Below are 21,370 nucleotides of genomic sequence, written 5' to 3' on the forward strand. Positions count from 1 at the left end.
GATTCCTTTGGGTATTTGGGGTCTTTTCTGGTTCCATACAAATTTTAGGATTATTTCTTCCATTTCTTGAAAAAAGTTGATGGTGTTTTGATGGGGATTGCATTGAATGTGTAGATTGCTCTAGGTAGCATGGACATCTTCACAATATTTGTTCTTCCAATCCATGAGCATGGAACGTTTTTCCATTTCTTTGTGTCTTCTTCAATTTCTTTCATGAGTATTTTATAGTTTTCTGAGTACAGATCCTTTGCCTCTTTGGTTAGATTTATTCCTAGGTATCTTATGGTTTTAGGTGCAATTGTACATGGGATCGACTCCTTAATTTCTTTTTCTTCTGTTTTGTTGTTGGTGTATAGGAATGCCACTAATTTCTGGGCATTGATTTTATATCCTGCCACTCTACTGAATTCATGTATGAGTTCTAGCAGTTTGGGGGTGGAGTCTTTTGGGTTTTCCACTTAAAGTATCATATCATTCTGCAAAGAGTGAGAGTTTGACTTCTTTGCCGATTTGGATGCCTTTGATTTCTTTTTGTTGTCTGATTGCTGTGGCTAGGACTTCCAATACTATGTTGAATAGCAGTGGTGATAGTGGACATCCCTGAAGCTCTCAGTATTTCCCCATTGAGAATGATATTCCCTGTGGGTTTTTCATAGATGGGTTTTATGATCTTGAGGTATGTACCCTCTATCCCTATACTCTGAAGAGTTTAGATCAAGGACGATGCTGTACTTTGTCAAATGCTTTTTCTGCATCTATTGAGAGGATCACATGATTCTTGTTCTTTCTTTTGTTAATGTATTGTATCACGTGGATTGATTTGTGGATGTTGAACCAACCTTGCAGCCCAGGGATAAATCCCACTTGGTCGTGGTGAATAATCCTTTTAATGTACTGTTGGATCCTATTGGCTAGTGTTTTGGTGAGCATTTTTGCATCCATGTTCATCAGGGATATTGGTCTGTAATTCTCCTTTTTGATGGGGTCTTTGTTTGGTTTTGGGATCAAGGTAATGCTGGCCTCATAAAACGAGTTGGGAATTTTTCCTTCCATTTCTATTTTTTGGAACAGTTTCAGAAGAATGGGTATTAATTCTTCTTTAAATATTTGGTAGATTTCCCCTGGGAAGCCATCTGGCCCTGGGCTTTTGTTCGTTGGGAGATTTTTGATGACTGCTTCAATTTCCTTAGTGGTTATACGTCTGTTCAGGTTTTCTATTTCTTCCAGGTTCAGTTTTGGTAGTTGATACATCTCTAGGAATGCATGCATTTCTTCCAGGTTATCTAATTTGCTGGCATAGAGTTGCTCATAATATGTTCTTATAATTGTTTGTATTTCTTTGGTGTTGGTTGTGATCTCTCCTCTTTCATTCATGATTTTGTTGATGTGGGTCATTTCTCTTTTCTTTTTGATAAGTCTGGCCAGGGGTTTATCAATCTTGTTAATTCTTTCAAAGAACCACCTCCTAGTTTTGTTGATCTGTTCTACTGTTCTTTTGGTTTTTATTTCATTGATTTCTGCTCTGATCTTTATTATTTCTCTTCTCCTGCGGGGTTTAGGCTTTATTTGCTATTGTTTCTCCAGCTCCTTTAGGTGTAGGGTTAGGTTGTGTATTTGAGACCTTTCTTGTTTTTGAGAAAGGCTTGTATTGCTATATATTTTCCTCCTAGGAGTGCCTTTGCTGCATCCCAAAGATTTTGAACAGTTGTATTTTTATTTTCATTGGTTTCCATGAAGTTTTTAAATTCTTCTTTAATTTCCTGGTTGACCCGTTCATTCCTTAGTAGGATGCTCTTTAGCCTCCATGTATTTGAGTTCTTTCTGACTTTCCTCTTGTGATTGAGTTCTAGTTTCAAAGCTTTGTGGTCTGAAAATATGCAGGGAATGATCCCAATCTTTTGGTACCAGTTGAGACCTGATTTGTGACCTAGGACATGATCTATTCTGGAGAATGTTCCATGGGCACTGGGGAAGACTGTGCATTCTGTTGCTTTGGGATGGAATGTTCTGAATATGTGAAGTCCATTTGGTCCAGTGTGTCATTTAAAGTCTTTATTTCCTTGTTGATCTTTTGCTTAGATGATCTGTCCATTTCAGTGAGGGGGGTGTTAAAGTCCCCCAGTATTATTGTATTGTTGTTGATGTGTTTCTTTGCTTTTGTTATTAATTGGCTTATATAATTGGCTGCTCCCATGTTAGGGGCATAGATATTTACAATTGTTAGATCTTCTTGTTGGATAGACCCTTTAAGTAGGATATAGTGTCCTTCCTCATCTCTTATTACAGTCTTTGGTTTAAAATCTAATTTGTCTGATATAAGGATTGCCACCCCAGCTTTCTTTTGGTGTCCATTAGCATGGTAAATTGTTTTCCACTCCTCACTTTCAATCTGGGGGTGTCTTTGGGTCTAAAATAAGTCTCTTGCAGACAGTCTATGGATGGGTTTTTTTTTGTTTTTTTGTTTTTAAAGATTTTATTTATTTGAGAGAGACAGAGAATGAGAGACAGAGAGCATGAGAGGGAGGAGGGTCAGAGGGAGAAGCAGACTCCCTGCCAAGCAGGGAGCCCGATGCGGGACTCAATCCCGGGACTCCAGGATCATGACCTGAGCCGAAGGCAGTCGTTTAACCAACTGAGCCACCCAGGCGCCTGATGGGTTTTTGTTTTTTAATCCAATCTGATAGCTTGTGTCTTTTGATTGGGGCATTTAGCCTATTTACATTCAGGGTATCTATTGAAAGATATGAATTTAGTGCCATTGTATTACCTGTAAGGTGACTGTTACTGTATATTGTCTGTGTTCCTTTCTAGTCTATGTTGCTCTTAGGCTCTCTCTTTGCTTAGAGGACCCCTTTCAATATTTCTTGTAGGGTTGTTTTCATGTTTGCAAATTCCTTTAGTTTTTGTTTGTCCTGGAAGCTTTTATCTCTCCTCCTATTTTCAATGACAGCCTAGCTGGATAGAGTATTCTTGGCTGCATATTTTTCTCATTTAGTGCTCTGAATATATCCTGCCAGTCCTTTCTGTCCTGCCAGGTCTCTGTGGATAGGTCTGTTGCCATTCTAATGTTTCTACCATTGTAGATTACAGACCTCTTCTTCTGAGCTGCTTTCAGGATTTTCTCTTTGTCTCTGAGACTTGTAAGTTTTCCTATGAGATGTCAGGGTGTTGACCTATTTTTATTGATTTTGAGAGGAGATCTCTCTGCCTCCTGGATTTTGATGTCTGTTTCCTTCCCCAAATTAGGGAAGTTCTCTGCTATAATTTGCTCCAATATACCTTCTGCCCCCCTCTCTCTTTCTTCTTCTGGGATCCCAATTATTCTAATGTTTTGTCTTATGGTATCGCTTATCTCTCGAATTCTGCCCTCGTGATCCAGTAGTTGTTTATCTTTCTTTTCCTCAGCTTCTTTATTTTCCATCATTTGCTCTTCTATATCACTGATTCTCTCTTCTGCCTCATTTATCCTGGCAGTTAGTGCCCCCATTTTTGATTGCATCTCATTAATAGCCTTTTTGATTTCGACTTGGTTAGATTTTAGTTTTTATTTCTCCAGAAAGTGTTCCTCTAATAACTTCCATGCTTTTTTCAAGCCCAGCTAGTATCTTTAAAATCATCATTCTGAACTCTAGACCCAACACTTTAGTAATGTCCATATTGAGTAGGTCCCTGGCAGTTAGTACTGCCTCTTGTTCTTTTTTGTTATGGTGAAATTTTCCGTCCTGTCATTTTGTCCAGAGGAGAATAGATGAATGAGAGAACAAAATGCTAACAGGGTAACAACGTCCCCAGAAAATATACTCTAAACAAATCAGAAAATACTTGAAACTGGGGGAAAAGAAAGGGAAAGAAAGAAAGAAAGAAAAAAAGAAACGAAAAGATAAAAACAAAGAAAAACAGAACAAAACAAAAAAAAACAGAATATGATCAAATATGATCAGGCTGGTGAATAGATCATTGCCACACACTAGATTTTTGGTGTATTTTGGTCTGTTAGAAGAAAGTGCCTCCCAAAATTTTAAAGAAAGATAAACTTATATATGTACAGAAATAAGGGTTGATACGATGAAGGGATGGAATATGATTGTAAAGATGAAAATTATAAAAATTTTTATGAAAGGAATTGATAAGTTGTTTGAAAAAAGAAAAGAGGATTTAAAAAAGAGAAAAAAAGGGAGAGAATATGATCAGGCAGTAGACTAGAACAAAGCCATACACTGGTGATTTAGGTATATTTTCATCTGTTAGAAGAATTTGTATCTCAAAATTTTAAAGAGTGAACAACTTATATATATATGCTAAAAATAAGGGTAACTACTATGAAGGGATAGACTATGACTCTAAAAATGAAAAATAAAAAAGAGTTTTTAAAAAGAGGATTGATAAGATGTTGGTTGAAAAAGGGGAAAAAGAAAAACTCAAAAAAAAAAGACAGTTAAAAAAAATTAACTTTGAAAGACTAAAGAATCATGGGGAAAAAAGCCATGAATTCTATGTGCAGTATTCTCCTAGTGCTGGAGTTCTGCCATTCTCATTGATCGGTAAACTTGGCCTTGGCTGGCTGTTCTTGCTGATCTTCTGGGGGAGGGGCCTGTTGCCATGGTTCCCAAATGTCTTTGCTGGAGGCGGAATTGCCCTGCACTTGCCCGGTCCTGGCTTAGTAATCTGCTCAGGTTTGCTCTCTGGAGCTTTTGTTCCCTGCAAGCTTTCCATACAGCTTTGGAGGACAAGAGTGGAAATGGTCGCCTCCCAATCTTCCACCCGGAGGAGCTGAGAACTTAGGGCCCTGCTCCTCAGTGCGCCCCCAGAGAAAAGTGGTCAGTCACTCCCGTCTCCCCGTCTCTGGCTGCACTCCCAGCTCACCTGGCCTGTGACCCAGCGTTTCTATCTCTGGCACCCAACTTGGTGTGGAGTCTCCAAACCCAGTAGATCTCTGCAGTGCATTCCCGCGCTGCTCCTCCTGGGAGAGGAATGGGAGTCTTCCCGGATCTGCCGCTTGTTGGGTCCCTGCTGGAGGAACAGTGCCCTGACTGTGCCGCGGATCACAGTTTATGGCAACCCCGAGCTGAGAGCCCACGCCTCGGCTCCATCTCTGTAGCCGGCTTCCCTGCTCCGATACCTGGGAGCTCTGCCGCACTCAGGCACCCCTGGTCTTTCTGTGACCCTGAGGGTCCTGAGACCACACTGTCCTACGGGGGTTCCACCCCCTGCTTAGCCACTGGAGCGACATCCCTCAGCGGAGCCGACTTCTGAAAGTTCCGATTTTGTGCTCCGCGGCTCTATCACTTGCCAAAAGCAGTGGACTGAGGCCCCCTTCCCCGCCATCTATCCTCCCGAATATCGCCTCGGATTCACTTCTCTGCATGTCCTACATTCCAAAAAGTGGTCGCTTTTCTGTTCAGAGAGTTGTTGCTATTCTTTTCTTTGATCTCCTGTTGAGTTCGTAGGTTTTCAGAATGTTTTGATCCCTATCCAGCTGAATTCCTGGGACCAGATGAAATCCAGGTCTCCTACTCCTCCGCCGTCTTGCTGCTCCCTGATCTTATGCATTCTTATCATGCACACAAAAAAGAAAATGGTCACTATGATGTTAATTGGCCTAATTATGACAATTATTTTCCTATATATATATATATATATATATATATATATCAAAACATCAAGTCTTTAAATATATATAATTTTCATTAATTACACCTCAATACAGTGGAAAAATGATTTTAAAAGTTCAGAATAAACAATTTATGAAAGTTTTATGTGCTTTTAAGTGCTTTTTTCTTTTTTCTAGTCAGAATCAGCTGTTCCAGATTTAATTCCTCTTTATCTAGAAATGTATATTGTGGTGGATAAAGCTTTGGTATGTATTTTTCTTTTTCTTTGCTTTTAATATTTGGTGTGAATGTATAATTATCCCTAGCTAGAAAGGAACTTAAAAATTCCAGTCTTTTTACTACATGTTGTAGAGAGAACACTGGAAAATTTGCAAACTGAAAAACCAAATACTCAAAATTACATATTTCTATTAGAAATGTTTACATAAAAATCCTGGATAATAAAACTATTTTTAAGCTGGTACTTCACATCTTTAGGAACTCTTTCCATCTACAGTATTTTTTTAATGGTGATATTTTAAGTGAAAATCTTTAAGCTTTATTTTTTGTTTTTAGAGCACTTGAAGAGCAATATGTAGCCTAGGGAATGTTTGTCCTATAAAGTTTTTATTGGCACATAAGTGATGACAGTATAACTATGAGAACTGCTTACATTAATGTATCAAGATTTTTTTTTTTGAGTGGTTTTTAAAGGTTCACCTGTTCTAGTGTATTGTTTACCTGGTATAAACATATTTCTAAATCCCTGAGTCCCAAAAACTATTTGAGGACCTTTAAACTTCAGGACCTTGGGATGAGAACTTAGTTTGCACCCAATCAGGTGTGGCTTTATTTCCTCCATATTTCAGAGATTTCAGAAAACAGGGATAAAAATATACTTTCCAGGTTTTGTTCTGATATGAGCATTGTCACACCTCTGGAATACTACAGAGAATATGAATCAAACACATTATCAATTCTATTTGTAGAATTGTAGAGCTTGTCAGGAAGCCAGAGTTGAGATTCAGAGACAGATAGGATTTAGAGAAGAATAAGAAAATACTCGATTCATTAGAATATAGGGGAAAAGGACAAAGGAACATTTAAGAGAAATTTAAGATATTTATAATAATGATGACTAAATTTCCAGGGAATATTCTGGATTATAAAAATCATTTTTTTTTTCAGAATTCTGTTACAAACTTTAAGAGTTGTTTTAAAAGCTTCTTGCCCAAATTGTCAGGTTTGCCAGGCGTACGATACTGATTAAACTTCCCTTTTCTATGTTTTTATACATATTTACATATTCTTTAATAAAACAAACATTGAGCCTGCTGTGGCATCTATGTGACTAGATGCTGGGCATATAAAGAAGAACAATAGTGATATTGTCTTCAATGACTTCCCAAATTTTAAATCCACAATTGCAGTCTAGTGAATTCAATGCTATGCTTGAAGGAAGCATATGGGAGTATAAAAACATGGTCCAATGATGGAGAAAGACATGGAAACACAGCTATAACCAGGGGTAGTATAAAAGCATGCAAGTAGGTATTTTAAAATGTGTTTTATTATTATTCATGTATGATGGGGCCAACAGATCAGGAGACAAAATTGCTGTTGGAGAGATAGTTTGTTATTCACAGTTCCCAAAAGGAGAGAGTATGCCACATCCTGCAGAAGCCACGTGGGGAAGTAACAAAATAGGTAAGGAGACAGAGGGAGCAAGGGGAAAATATGGGCAGGAGACCTGATTATGGTTTCTGTGGGAAAGAACCCTTGAGGCAAAGTAAACAGGTTTACGGTTGTCTAGCTTGAATAATTTCAGTGGGTTCTGGGATGTGGAGGTTGTCTCTAGTTGGCTCTTTGGGTGATTAGGGCAGGGGAATAATGGCATGGAGTGTGAGATTCTGATAAAGGAGGTGGTTGGGGGATGGTTTGTGGATTAGTTAGTTTGGATAATGAGGTGAGGGTGGGGCCAGGGAAGACTTGGTGCAAAACTTTTCCTTGCAAAGGCGCATAAATATGAGAGAAGTTTCTTAAAAAAAAAAAACAAACAAGTTTAGTATGATTAATACATAGGGTTGAAGAAGGAAAATAGAAAGAGATAAATTGAAGAACTGATACAATATTTGGATTTTATCCTATTTATCCTATTTTATCCTATATCCATTAAAAAGATTTTAAACAGGGGAGTGACAGGTTCATATTTTCATTTTAGAATCATCATTTTTGTAATAGTGTAGGGACTGGATTGCTGATGGGATAGTTGGAGACATTTAAGAGACCATTCCAGTAATCAAGTCAAACGTTTACTAGTTAGTAGTATTAGTAATAGAAAAAAAAAATTTTAAAGTTACTGCTAAGGTTGAATTAGAAGGACTTAAATTGATTTGATTTATCCTTTCACTTAATAAATTTATTGAGCATCCTGTAGATGCCAATTACTATTCTACTTTTGAGGATACTGCTGTGAACACAACAGAAAAAGTTCTGCTCTTATGGAACACGCAGTATCATAAATGTGGGAGGTCATAGATGATAATACCTTTAATTAAAGTAGTGGGAAGGTAGGTAGGAGAATGATGAGCTTCGTTTTACGTATGTTTCATTTGAGGGTCCTGTGGAACATGCAAGTGGTGCTATACTTAAGAGATTTGATTTATAGATATGGAATTTGACATTGGGACATTCCACAAAGCTTGTTTAGATTTCAGTATTTGTATATACACTAATTTGTGTGTGTGTAGGTTTGTGCACTAGGATCACATATGTAGCCTTGTGTAATCATTGTCACAATCAAGACACTCAAAAGAACCATCACTACAAGACTCTCTTACATTATTTCTTCATAGTCACATCCATTTCTCCCTACTTCCCAGGCTTCTTAACCTCTGGTAGTCACTAATCTGTTCTCCAGGTTTCAGGAATATTGCATAAATGTTATTTTGTAGTATATATCCTTTGGAGATTTTTTTTTAAAGATTTTATTTATTTGACAGAGAGACACAGCGAGAGAGGGAACACAAGCAGGGGGAGTGGGAGAGGGAGAAGCAGGCTTCCCGCTGAGCAGGGAGCCCGATGTGGGGCTCAATCCCAGGACCCTGGGATCATGACCTGAGCCGAAGGCAGACGCTTAACGACTGAGTCACCCAGGCGCCCCTCCTTTGGAGATTTTTTTAACACAGCATAATTTTCTTAAGGTTTATCCAAACTGTTTCATATATCAACAGTTTAGTCAGTTCCTTTTTACTAATGATCAGTATTCCATGATATGATTGTACTACAGTTTGTTTAACCAGTTAACCACTGAAGGACATATGAATTGTTTCCAGCTTTGGGCTAATAGGAATAAAACTGTTATGAACATTTATGAACATGTTTTTTGTGAGCATCGGTTTTGATTTCTTTAGGATAAATGCCCAGGAGTATGGGGCGCCTGGGTGGCTCAGTTGGTTAGGCATCTGACTTGTGATTTTGGCTCAGGTCACCATCTCATGGGTTGTGGGATTGAGCCCCATATTGGAGATTCTCCCTCTGCCGCTCCCCCCACTTGTTCTCATTCTCTCTCTCTTGAATAAAACTTAAAAAATAGAAATAAATGCCAGGAGTGCAATTGTTGGGTCATATGGTAAGTATATTATTTGTTTTAAAAAAGCTGCTAAACTTTCCAGAGTGGCTGTACGATTTTACATTCCCATCAGCATATATGAGTGATCCAGTTTATATTCATTTTTTTAATTTGTTACTATCTTATTTTGAACTGTTTTAACCCCAAAGCAGCATCAAATTTCTGAGAGTAGATGGAGAGTATATTTCAAACATATTACATAACAGATTGTATTTAATTTGAAATTAATTTTGTTTTTCAGTATGATTACTTGGGCTCTGATAGCACGATAGTAACAAATAAAGTCATCGAAACTATTGGCCTTGTAAATTCGGTAAGTATTTTTCTTTTCATACTAGTTAGAAAAATTTATACTAGTTTTGAAATTATAATTTCCATTAACTTCACTTGGCATTTCTGAATAATTAAGCTATCTACACAAAACTGAGTATGGATTTGTCAAAGCATTGAATTAATTTCTTGGTTATTATAAAATAACATAAACATTAATTTTTCATGTATTTATCTCTTGTTTTTAGATGTTTGCCCAATTTAAAGTTACTGTTGTGCTGTCATCGTTGGAGATGTGGTCAGATAAAAATAAGATTTCTACAGTTGGTGAGGCAGATGAAGTATTGCGTAGATTTTTAGAATGGAAAAAGTTCTATCTTACTCTGAGGCCTCATGATATTGCATATTTATTCATGTAAGAATAATGTTTCAATATTCTTAGAAAGAAAACAAAGATCTGTGATAATGATGTAGCTTAATTTAGGGAATTTTTATTCATTGGTGACTATTAATACATTATGTGCTTCATTCAGGCCTCATATTATCTTTCTGTTTGTCACTAAAACTTGCTAAAATTTATTTCTGTGCTTGTTAGCTTTTTACTAATGAGGAGACTGAGATTTCTAGAGGTTAAATAATTTCAGGATTCTTGGATCTAGTGGTGTCCTTCCAGTTTGAACCCACAGGTTTTAACCCCAGAGCCCATAATCTTAACCACTACCTAAAAAAATGGGATTTATGAAGTTTATATTTTTGTTATGAAGTTGGATCAAAGACTTGGGAAAGTAGGTTAAAAACAGTTTACCCTAATGAATTTTCTGCATTATTTTTAAATATTAGTTTTTTTTGTTTTGTTCTAGTTTTTATTATGGAAAATTTCAAGCATAACAGCAGATGAGAAAGTAAAATAATGAATCATCATGTACCTTACATATCCATAAAACAATTATCAGCTTATGGCTAATTTTTTTCTTTTTCTCACCCCCTCAAATTCAGTTCTTTTGAAGAAAATCCTATGTGTCATATTATTTACGTATCTCTGAAAGATAAGGATTCTTTAAAAAGTATTCACAATACCAAAAAAAAAAAAAAAGTATTCACAATACCATTATCACACCAAAAGATGGCAATTCCTTAAAGTCATCATGGTTTAGTCAGGGTTCAAATTTTGCATATTGTCTAAAATCTTTTATCTTACATTTTATAGTTGGTTGGTTCAAATCTGTATCCATGCAAGGTCCACACATTGCATTCATTTGATATGTCTCTTAGTCTCTTTAAATCTGTGGATTTCCTCTCTGTCATATTTTCTTTCCAGTTTATTTGTTGAAGAAATCAATATAAGTTTTCTAATGATCAATTATAACTATATATTTTTAATTGAACTCATATAAAACTTAGTAGCAATTATAATTAGCAATATCTTTCAAAAAATCTGTATATACATATTTTTAAGTTGGCATGTCAATATTTCCTTTGCAAATGTGGGATTAAAATTTTTCCCGCATCTCTGCCAACAATAAATGTTATTGCTCTTTTCATTTTTTGTCAGCCTGATTAATTAATGTTAGTGCTATTTATTTATTCTTAAGTTTTAATTTTAATTTCAGTTAGTTAACAGTGTTATATTAATTTCAGGTGTGCCATATAGTGATTCAGCACTTCCATACAACACCAGGTGCTCATCACAAGTGCATTCCTCAATCCTCATCATCTGTTTAACCCATCCCTTTACCCACCTCCCCTCTGATAACCATCAGTTTGTTCTCTATAGTTAAGAGTCTGTTTCTTAGTTTGCCTCTCCCTCTTTTCTTTCCTATGCTCATTTGTTTTGTTTTCTAAATTCCACATATGAGTGAAATCATATGGTATTTGTCTTTCTCTGACTTATTTCTCTTAGCAGAATATTCTCGAGCTCCATCCATGTCATTGCAAATGGCAAGATTTCATTCTTTTTTATGGCTGAGTATATATATACACCACTTCCTCTTTATCTCTTCATCAGTTGATGGGCAGTTGGGCTTTTTCCATAATTTGGCTATTGTACATAATGCTGTAAATATTGGGGTGTATGTATCCCTTTGAATTAGTATTTTTGTATTCCTTGGGTAAATACCTAGTGCAATTGCTGGATCATAGGGTAGTCCTATTTTTAACTTTTTTGAGGAACCTCCATACTGTTTTCCAGAGTTGCTGCACCACTTTGCATTCCCACCAACAGTGCAAAAGAGTTCCCCTTTCTCCACATCCTCGCCAACACCTGTTGTTTTTGTGTTGTTGATATTAGTCATTCTGACAGGTGTGAGGTGATATCTTATTGTAGTTTTGATCCTAATTCCCTGATGATGAGCAATGTTGAGTAACTTTTCTTTTCTTTCTTTTTTTTAAAGTTTTGAGTAACTTTTCATGTGTCTGTGGCCATCTGTATATCTTGTTTGGAAAAATGTCTATTCATGTCTTCTGCTCACCACGATTCATTGTTTGCAAATAACACCCAGTGCTCCATTCAGTACGTGCCCTCTTTAATACCCATCACCAGTGTAACCCATCCCCCCACTCCCCTCCCCTCTAGAACCCTCAGTTTGTTTCTCAGAGTCCATAGTCTCTCATGGTTCGTCTCCCCCTCCGATTTCCCCCACTTCATTTTTCCCTTCCTACTAACTTCTTTTTTTTTTTTTTTAACATATAATGTATTATTTGTTTCAGGGGTACATGTCTGTGATTCAACAGTCTTGCACAATTCTCAGCGCTCACCATAGCACATACCCTCCCCACTATCACCCAGCCACCCCATCCCTCTCACCCCCACCACTCCAGCAACCCTCAGTTTGTTTCCTGAGATTAAGAATTCCTCATGTCAGTGAGGTCATATGATACATGTCTTTCTCTGATTACTTTGCTCAGCATAATACCCTCCAGTTCCATCCATGGCGCTGCAAATGGCAAGACTTCATTTCTGTTGATGGCTGCATAATATTCCATTGTAGATATACCACATCATTTTTTATTTTATTTTATTATGTTGGCTAATCACCATACATTAAAACCTTAGTTTTTGATGTAGTGTTCCGTGATTCATTGTTTGGAAATAACACCCAGTGCTCCATTCAGTACGTGCCCTCTTTAATACCCATCACCAGGCTAACCCATCCCCCAAGCACCTCTCCCCTAGAACCCTCAGTTTGTTTCTCAGAGTCCATAGTCTCTCATGGTTCGTCTCTCCCTCTGATTCCCCCCCTTCATTTTTCCCTTCTTACTATCTTCTTTTTTTTTTTTTTGACATATAATGTATTATTTCTTTCAGAGGTACATGTCTGTAATTCAACAGTCTTGCACAATTCTCAGCGCTCACCATAGCACATACCCTCCCCACTATCACCCAGCCACCCCATCCCTCTCACCCCCACCACTCCAGCAACCCTCAGTTTGTTTCCTGAGATTAAGAATTCCTCCTTTCAGTGAGATAATATGATATATGTCTTTCTCTGATTGACTTATTTCACTCAGCATAATACCCTCTGTTTCCATCCACATCATTGCAAATGGCAAGATTTCATTCCTTTTAATGGCTGCATAATATTCCATTGTATATCTGTACCACATCTTCTTTATCCATTCATCTGTCGATGGACATCTTGGCTCTTTCCATAGTTTGGCTATTGTGGACATTGCTGCTATAAACATCAGGGTGCACGTACCCCTTCGGATCCCTACATTTGTATCTTTGGGGTAAATACCCAGTAGTGCAATTCCTGGGTCATAGGGTAGCTCTATTTTCAACTTTTTGAGGAACCTCCATACTGTTTTCCAGAGGGTTGCACCAGCTTGCATTCCCACCAACAATGTAGGGGGGTTCCCCTTTCTCCACATCCCCGCCAAACCTGTCATTTCCTGACTTGTTATTTCAGCGATTCTTTTTTTTTTTAATTTTTTTTATTCTTATGTTAATCCCCATACATTACATCATTAGTTTTAGATGTAGTGTTCCATGATTCATTGTTTGTGCATAACACCCAGTGCTCCATGCAGAATGTGCCCTCCTCAATACCCACCACCAGGCTAACCCATCCTCCCACCCCCTCCCCTCTAGAACCCTCAGTTTGTTTTTCAGAGTCCATCGTCTCTCATGGTTCATCTACCCCTCCGATTTCCCCTGCTTCATTCTTCCCCTCCCGCTACCTTCTTCTTCTTTTTTTTTTCCTTAACATATATTGCATTATTTGTTTCAGAGGTACAGATCTGAGATTCAACAGTCTTGCACAATTCACAGCGCTCACCATAGCACATACCCTCCCCAGTGTCTATCACCCAGTCACCCCATCCCTCCCACCCCACCCCCCACTCCAGCAACCCTCAGTTTGTTTCCTGTGATTAAGAATTCCTCATATCAGTGGGATCATATGATACATGTCTTTCTCTGTTTGACTTATTTTGCTCAACATAATACCCTCCAGTTCCATCCACGTTGCAAATGGCAAAATCCTATTCCTTTTGTTGGCTGCAAAGTATTCATTGTATATATATACCACATCTTCTTTATCCATTCATCTGTCGATGGACATCTTGGCTCTTTCCACAGTTTGGCTATTGTGGACATTGCTGCTATAAACATCGGGGTGCACATACCCTTTTGGATCCCTACTTTTATATCTTTGGGGTAAATACCCAGTAGTGCAATTGCTGGGTCATAGGGTAGCTCTATTTTCAACTTTTTGAGGAACCTCCATACTGTTTGCTAGAGTGGCTGCACCAACTTGCATTCCCACCAACAGTGTAGGAGGGTTCCCCTTTCTCCGCATCCCCGCCAACATCTGTCCTTTCCTGACTTGTTAATTTTAGCCATTCTGACTGGTGTGAGGTGGTATCTCATTGAGGTTTTGATTTGGATTTCCCTGATGCCGAGCGATATTGAGCACTTTTTCATGTGTCTATTGGCCATTTGGATGTCTTCTTTGGAAAAATGTATGTTAATGTCTTCTGCCCATTTCTTGATTGGATCATTTGTTCTTTGGGTGTTGAGTTTGATGAGTTCTTTATAGATTTTGGATACTAGCCCTTTATCTGATATGTCATTCACAAATATCTTCTCCCATTCTGTCGGTTGTCTTTTGGTTTTGTTGACTGTTTCCTTTGCTTTGCAAAAACTTTTTTATCTTGATGAAGTCCCAATAGTTCATTTTGCCCTTGCTTCCCTTGCCTTTGGCGATGTTTCTAGGAAGAAGTTGCTTTGGCTGAGGTCAAAGAGGTTGCTGCCTGTGTTCTCCTTTAGGATTTTGATGGACTCCTGTCTCACATTGAGGTCTTTCAACCATTTGGAGTCTATTTTTGTGTGTGGTGTAAGGAAATGGTCCAGTTTCATTCTTCTGCATGTGGCTATCCAATTTTCCCAACACCATTTGTTGAAGAGGCTGTCTTTTTTCCATTGGACATTCTTTCCTGCTTTGTCAAAGATGAGTTGACCGTAGAGTTGAGGGTCCATTTCTGGGCTCTCTATTCTGTTCCATTGATCTATGTGTCTGTTCTTGTGCCAGTACCATGCTGTCTTGATGATGACAGCTTTGTAATAGAGCTGGAAGTCCGGAATTGTGATGCCGCCAGCTTTGCTTTTCTTTTTCAACATTCCTCTGGCTATTCGGGGTCTTTTCTGGTTCCATACAAATTTTAGGATTATTTGTTCCATTGCTTTGAAAAAAGTGGATGGTATTTTGATGGGGATTGCATTGAATGTGTAGATTGCTCTAGGTAGCATTGACAACTTCACAATATTTGTTCTTCCAACCCATGAGCATGGAATGTTTTTCCATTTCTTTGTGTCTTCCTCAATTTCTTTCATGAGTATTTTATAGTTTTCTGAGTACAGATCCTTTGTCTCTTTGGTGAGATTTATGCCTAGGTATCTTGTGGTTTTGGGTGCAATTGTAAATGGGATCGACTCCTTAATTTCTCTTTCTTCTGTCTTGTTGTTGGTGTATAGGAATGCCACTAATTTCTGGGCATTGATTTTATATCCTGCCACTTTACTGAATTCCTGTATGAGTTCTAGCAGTTTGGGGGTGGAGTCTTTAGGGTTTTCCACATTAAGTATCATATCATCTGCAAAGAGTGAGCGTTTGACTTCTTCTTTGCCGATTTGGATGCCTTTTATTTCTTGTTGTTGTCTGACTGCTGTGGCTAGGACTTCCAATACTATGTTGAATAGCAGTGGTTATAGTGGACATCCCTGCCGCGTTCCTGACCTTAGGGGCAAAGCTCTCAGTTTTTCCCCATTGAGAATGATATTCGCTGTAGGTTTTTCATAGATGGCTTTTATGATATTGAAGTATGTACCCTCTATGCCTATACTCTGAAGAGTTTTGATCAAGAAAGGATGCTGTACTTTGTCAAAATCTTTTTCTGCATCTATTGAGAGGATCGTATGTTTCTTGTTCTTTCTTTTGTTAATGTATTGTATCACATTGATTGATTTGCAGATGTTGAACCAACCTTGCAGCCCAGGGATAAATCCCACTTGGTCGTGGTGAATAATCCTTTTAATGTACTGTTGGATCCTATTGGCTAGTATTTTGGTGAGAATTTTTGCATCCATGGTCATCAAGGATATTGGTCTGTAATTCTCCTTTTTGATGGGTCTTTGTCTGGTTTTGGGATCAAGGTAATGGTGGCCTCATAAAACGAGTTGGGAATTTTTCCTTCCATTTCTATTTTTTGGAACAGTTTCAGAAGAATAGGTATTAATTCCTCTTTAAAAGTTTGGTAGAATTCCCCTGGGAAGCCATCTGGCCCTAGGCTCTTGTTTTTTGGGAGATTTTTGATTACTGCTTCAGTTGCCTTAGTGGTTATAGGTCTGGTCAGTTTTTCTCTTTCTTTCTGGTTCAGTTTTGGTAGCTGATACATCTCTAGGAATGCATCCATTTCTTCCAGATTATCTAATTTGCTGGCATAGAGTTGCTCATCATATGTTCTTATAATTGTTTGTATTTCTTTGGTGTTGGTTGTGATCTCTCCTCTTTCATTCATGATTTTATTATTTGGGTCCTTTCTCTTTTCTTTTTGATAAGTCTGGCCAGGGGTTTATCAATCTTGTTAATTCTTTCAAAGAACCAGCTCCTGGTTTCGTTCATCTGTTCTACTGTTCTTTTGGTTTCTATTTCATTGATTTCTGCTCTGATCTTTATTATTTCATTTCTCCTGCTGGGTTTAGGCTTTATTTGCTGTTCTTTCTCCAGCTCCTTTAGCTGTAGGGTTAGGTTGTGTATTTCAGACTTTTCTTGTTTCTTGAGAAATGCTTGTATTGCTATATACTTTCCTCTTAGGACTGCCTTTGCTGCATCCCAAAGATTTTGAACAGTTGTGTTTTCATTTTCATTGGTTTCCATGAAGTTTTTAAATTCTTCTTTAATTTCCTGGTTGACCCATTCATTCTTTAGTACGATGCTCTTCAGCCTCCATATATTTGAGTTCTTTCCGACTTTCCTCTTGTGATTGAGTTCTAGTTTCAAAGCATTGTGGTTCGAAAATACGCTGGGAATGATCCCAATCTTTTGGTACTGGTTGAGACCTGAATTGTGACCTAGGATGTGATTGATTCTGGAGAATGTTCCATGGGCACTAGAGAAGAATGTTTATTGTGTTGCTTTGGGATGGAATGTTCTGAATATGTCTTTGAAGTCCATTTGGTCCAGTGTGTCATTTAAAGTCTTTATTTTCTTGTCGATCTTTTGCTTAGATGATCTGTCCATTTCAGTGAGGGGGGTGTTAAAGTCCCCCAGTATTATTGTATTGTTGTCGATGTGTTTCTTTGCTTTTGTTATTAATTGGCTTATATAATTGGCTGCTCCCATGTTAGGAGTATAGATATTTACAATTGTTAGATCTTCTTGTTGGATAGACCCTTTAAGTGGGATATAGTGTCCTTCCTCATCTCTTATTATAGTCTTTGGTTTAAAATCTAATTTGTGTGATATAAGGATTGCCACCCCAGCTTTCTTTCAGTGTCCATTTGCATGGTAAATGGTTTTCCACACCCTCACTTTCAATCTGGGGGTGTCTCTGGGTCTAAAATGAGTCTCTTGTGGACAGCCTATCGATGGGTCTTGTTTTTTTATCCATCTGATAGCCTGTGTCCTTTGATTGGGGCATTTACCCCATTTACATTCAGGGTAACTATTGAAAGATATGAATTTAGTGCCATTGTATTGCCTGTAAGGTGACTGTTACTGTATATTGTCTGTGTTTCTTTCCAGTCTATGTTACTTTTAGGCTCTCTCTTTGCTTAGAGGACCCCTTTCAAGATTTCTTGTAGGGCTGGTTTCATGTTTGCAAATTCCTTTAGCTTTTGTTTGTCCTGAGAGCTTTTTATCTCTCCTTCAATTTTCAATGACAGCCTAGCTGGATAGAGTATTCTTGGCTGCATATTTTTCTCATTAATGCTTTAAGATTTCATGCTGGTCCTTTCTGGCCTGCCAGGTCTCTGTGGATAGGTCTGTTGCCAATCTAATGTTTCTACCATTGTAGGTTACAGATCTCTTGTCCTGAGCTGCTTTCAGGATGTTCTCTTTGTCTCTGAGACTCGTAAGTTTTTCTATGAGATGTTGGGGTGTTGACCTATTTTTATTGATTTTGAGGGGGGTTCTCTGTGCCTCCTGGATTTTGATGCCTGTTTCCTTCCCCAAATTAGGGAAGTTCTCTGCTATAATTTGCTCCAATATACCTTCTGCCCCTCTCTCTCTTGTTTTTCTGGGATCCCAATTATTCTAATATTGTTTTGTCTTATGGTATCGCTTATCTCTCGAATTCTGCCCTCGTGATTCAGTAGTTATTTATCTCTCTTTTCATCTTCTTTATTTCCATCATTTGGTGTTCTATATAATTCTCTCTTCTGCCTCATTAATCCTAGCAGTTAGAGCCTCCATTTTTGATTGAACCTCATTAATAGCCTTTTTGATTTCGACTTGGTTAGATTTTAGTTCCTTTATTTCTCCAGAAAGGGTTTCTCTAATATCTTCCATGCTTTTTTTCAAGCCCAGCTAGTATCTTTATAATCATCATTCTGAACTCTAGTTCCAACCTCTTACTATTGTCCGTATTGATTAGGTCGCTGGCAGTCAGTACTGCCTCTTGTTCTTTTTTTTTTGAGGTGATTTTTTGCATCTTGTCATTTTGTCCAGAGGAGAATAGATGAATTAGAGAACAAAATGCTAAAGGGTAACAATGACCCCAGAAATATATACACTAAACAAATCAGAAGAGACCTGAAACCGGGTGAAAAGAAAGGGAAAGAAAGTAAAAAGAAAAAAAAAAAGAAAAAGATAAAAAAAAGAATATGGTCAAATATGATCAGGCTGGTGCATAGATCAGTGCCACACACTAGATTTTGGGCGTATTTTGGTCTGTTAGAAGAAAGTGCCTCCCAAAATTTTAACGAAAGAAAAGCTTATGTATGTACAAAAATAAGGGTAAATATGATGAAGGGATGGAATATGACTGTAAGGATGAAAATTATAAAAGATTTTTTAAAAGGATTTGATAAGTTGGTTGAAAAAGAAAGAAGGGAAATTAAAAAAAAGAAAGTGAATGTGATCAGTCAGGAGACTAGAAGAAAGCCATACACTTGAGATTTAGGGTATATTTTGGTCTGCTAGAAGAAACTGCATCCCAAAATTTTAAAGAGAGAACAACTTATATATATACACCAAAAATAAGGTTAACTAGTATGAAGGGATAGAATATGACACAGATCCCTGTGGTGCGCTCCTGCGCCGCTCCTCCTGGGGGAAGAAGGGGAGTCTCCCCGGATCTGCCGCTTGTTGGGTTCCTGCTGGAGGACCAGTGTCCTGACTGTGCCGCAGATCACAGTTTATGGCAACCCTGAGCTGAGAGCCCACGCCTCGGCTCCGTCTCTGCAGCCAGCTTCCCTGCTCCGATACCTGGGAGCTCTGCCACACTTAGGCACCCCTGGTCCTTCTGTGACCCTGAGGGTCCTGAGACCACACTGTCCCACGAGGGTTCCACCCCCCGCTTAGCTACTGGAGTGACCTCCCTCAGCGGAGCCGACTTCTAAAAGTTCCGATTTTGTGCTCCGCTGCTCTATCACTTGCCAGTAGCGGCCGACGGAGACCCCTCCCCCGCCGTCTATCCTCCCAAATATCCCCTCGGATTCACTTCTCCGCAAGTCCTACCTTCCAGAAAGTGGTCGCTTTTCTGTTGAGAGAGTTGCTGCTATTCTTTCCTTCGATCTCCTGTTGAGTTTGTAGGGGTTCAGAATGGTTTGATCCCTATGCAGCTGAATTCCTGAGACCAGACGAAATTTAGGTCCTAGTCCTCTGCCTTCTTGCTCCTCCAGGTGTCTCTTCTGCTCATTTTTAGTTGCATTATTCATTTTTTGGGTGTTGAGTTGTATAAGTTCTTTATATATTTTGGATAGTTATACTTTGTCAGATAGGTCATTTGCAGACTTATTCTGTAGATTTCCTTTTACTTTTGTTGATTATTTCCTTTGCTGTGCAGAAGCTTTTTATCTTGATGACGTCCCAATAGTTTATTTTTGCTTTTGTTTCCTTTGCCTCAGAAGACACATCTAGTAAGAAGTTGCTATGGGCCAGTGTCAAAGAGGGTTCCTGCCCGTTTTCTCTAGGATTTTCATGGTTTCATTTCTCACGTTTACATCTTTTATCCATTTTGAATATATTTTTGTATATGGTGTAAGAAAGTGGTCCAGTTTTATTCTTTTGCATGTTGATGTCCAGTTTTTCCAACACCATTTGTTGAAGAGACTATCTTTTCCCATTTGATATTTTTTCCTGCTTTGTTGAAGATTAATTGGCCATATAGTTATATGTTCATTTCTGGGTTTTCTATTGTGTTCCATTGATCTATGTGTGTGTTTTTGTTCCAGTGCTATACTGTTTTGGTTACTACAGCTTTGTAGTATAACTTGAAATCTGGAATAGTGATGCTTCCAGCTTTGCTTTTCTTTTTCAAGGTTGCTTTGACTATTTGGAGTCTTTTGTGCTTCCATACAAATTTTAGGATTGTTTTTTTCCAGGTCTGTGAAAAATGCTGTTGGTATTTTGATAGGAATTGCATTAAATGTGTAGATTGCTTTGGGTAATAATATTTGTTCTTCCACTCCTTGAGCATGGAATGTCTTTCCATTTCTTTCATCGGTGTTTTAGAGTTTTCAGAGTATAGGTTTTCACCTCTTTGGTAATAATTCTTTTCATAATAATTTGTTAAAGCATTTCAATGAAGATTTTAAAATTGTACCATCCCTCGTACATTTATTAACTGATCTTCTGTAAAGTGGAGCTTTATCTCATTAATTGGGATTATGCATGATTATGAGATACAGTTTTTTAAAAGATTTTATTTATTTGAGAGAGAGAGAGAAAGTGCATGAGAGAGAGCACAAGCGGGGGGAGGGGTAGCAGGAGAAACAGACTCTCCACTGAGCAAGAAGCCTGATGTGGGACTCGATCCCAGAACCCTGGGATCATGACCTGTGCTGAAGGCAGACTGAGCCACCCAGGTGCCCTGTGAAATACAGTTTTTATGGAAAAGGCAATATGTGTGTTTTTCTCTTTAAGTATAAATTTTCAAGAAAGGAGATAGTAAATTTCCATATAGTTGTAAGAAATTAGATTTCAAAACTTACTACAAAGCTACAGGAATCCAAACAGTATTACTAGCATAAAAATGGGCAAATAAACCAATGAATAAAAAAGAGTCAAGAAATAAACCTTTGCATATATGATCAAATGATTTTTGGTACAGATGCCAAGACCTTTCAATGGGGAAAAGACAGTCCCTTCAACAAATCGTGTTGGAAAAACTGGAGATCCATGTGGAAAAGACTGAAGTTGGACTTTATGCACTATAC

The 21,370-nt window shown here is 38.1% G+C and overlaps 1 protein-coding gene across 1 annotated transcript in view; it reads left to right on the top strand.

The window, feature by feature from the left end:
* Positions 1–21,370, top strand: part of LOC110573134 (disintegrin and metalloproteinase domain-containing protein 32-like) — a 191,288-nt gene that overhangs the window by 52,129 nt on the left and 117,789 nt on the right. The window contains exons 7-9 of the mRNA XM_021681555.1: positions 5,789–5,857; positions 9,464–9,535; positions 9,741–9,907. Coding sequence (XP_021537230.1) covers positions 5,789–5,857; positions 9,464–9,535; positions 9,741–9,907 — 308 coding nt within the window. The remainder of the gene's footprint in view (positions 1–5,788; positions 5,858–9,463; positions 9,536–9,740; positions 9,908–21,370) is intronic.

The sequence above is a fragment of the Neomonachus schauinslandi genome, chromosome 2, assembly GCF_002201575.2.
Source record: "Neomonachus schauinslandi chromosome 2, ASM220157v2, whole genome shotgun sequence".
Taxonomy (NCBI): domain Eukaryota; kingdom Metazoa; phylum Chordata; class Mammalia; order Carnivora; family Phocidae; genus Neomonachus; species Neomonachus schauinslandi.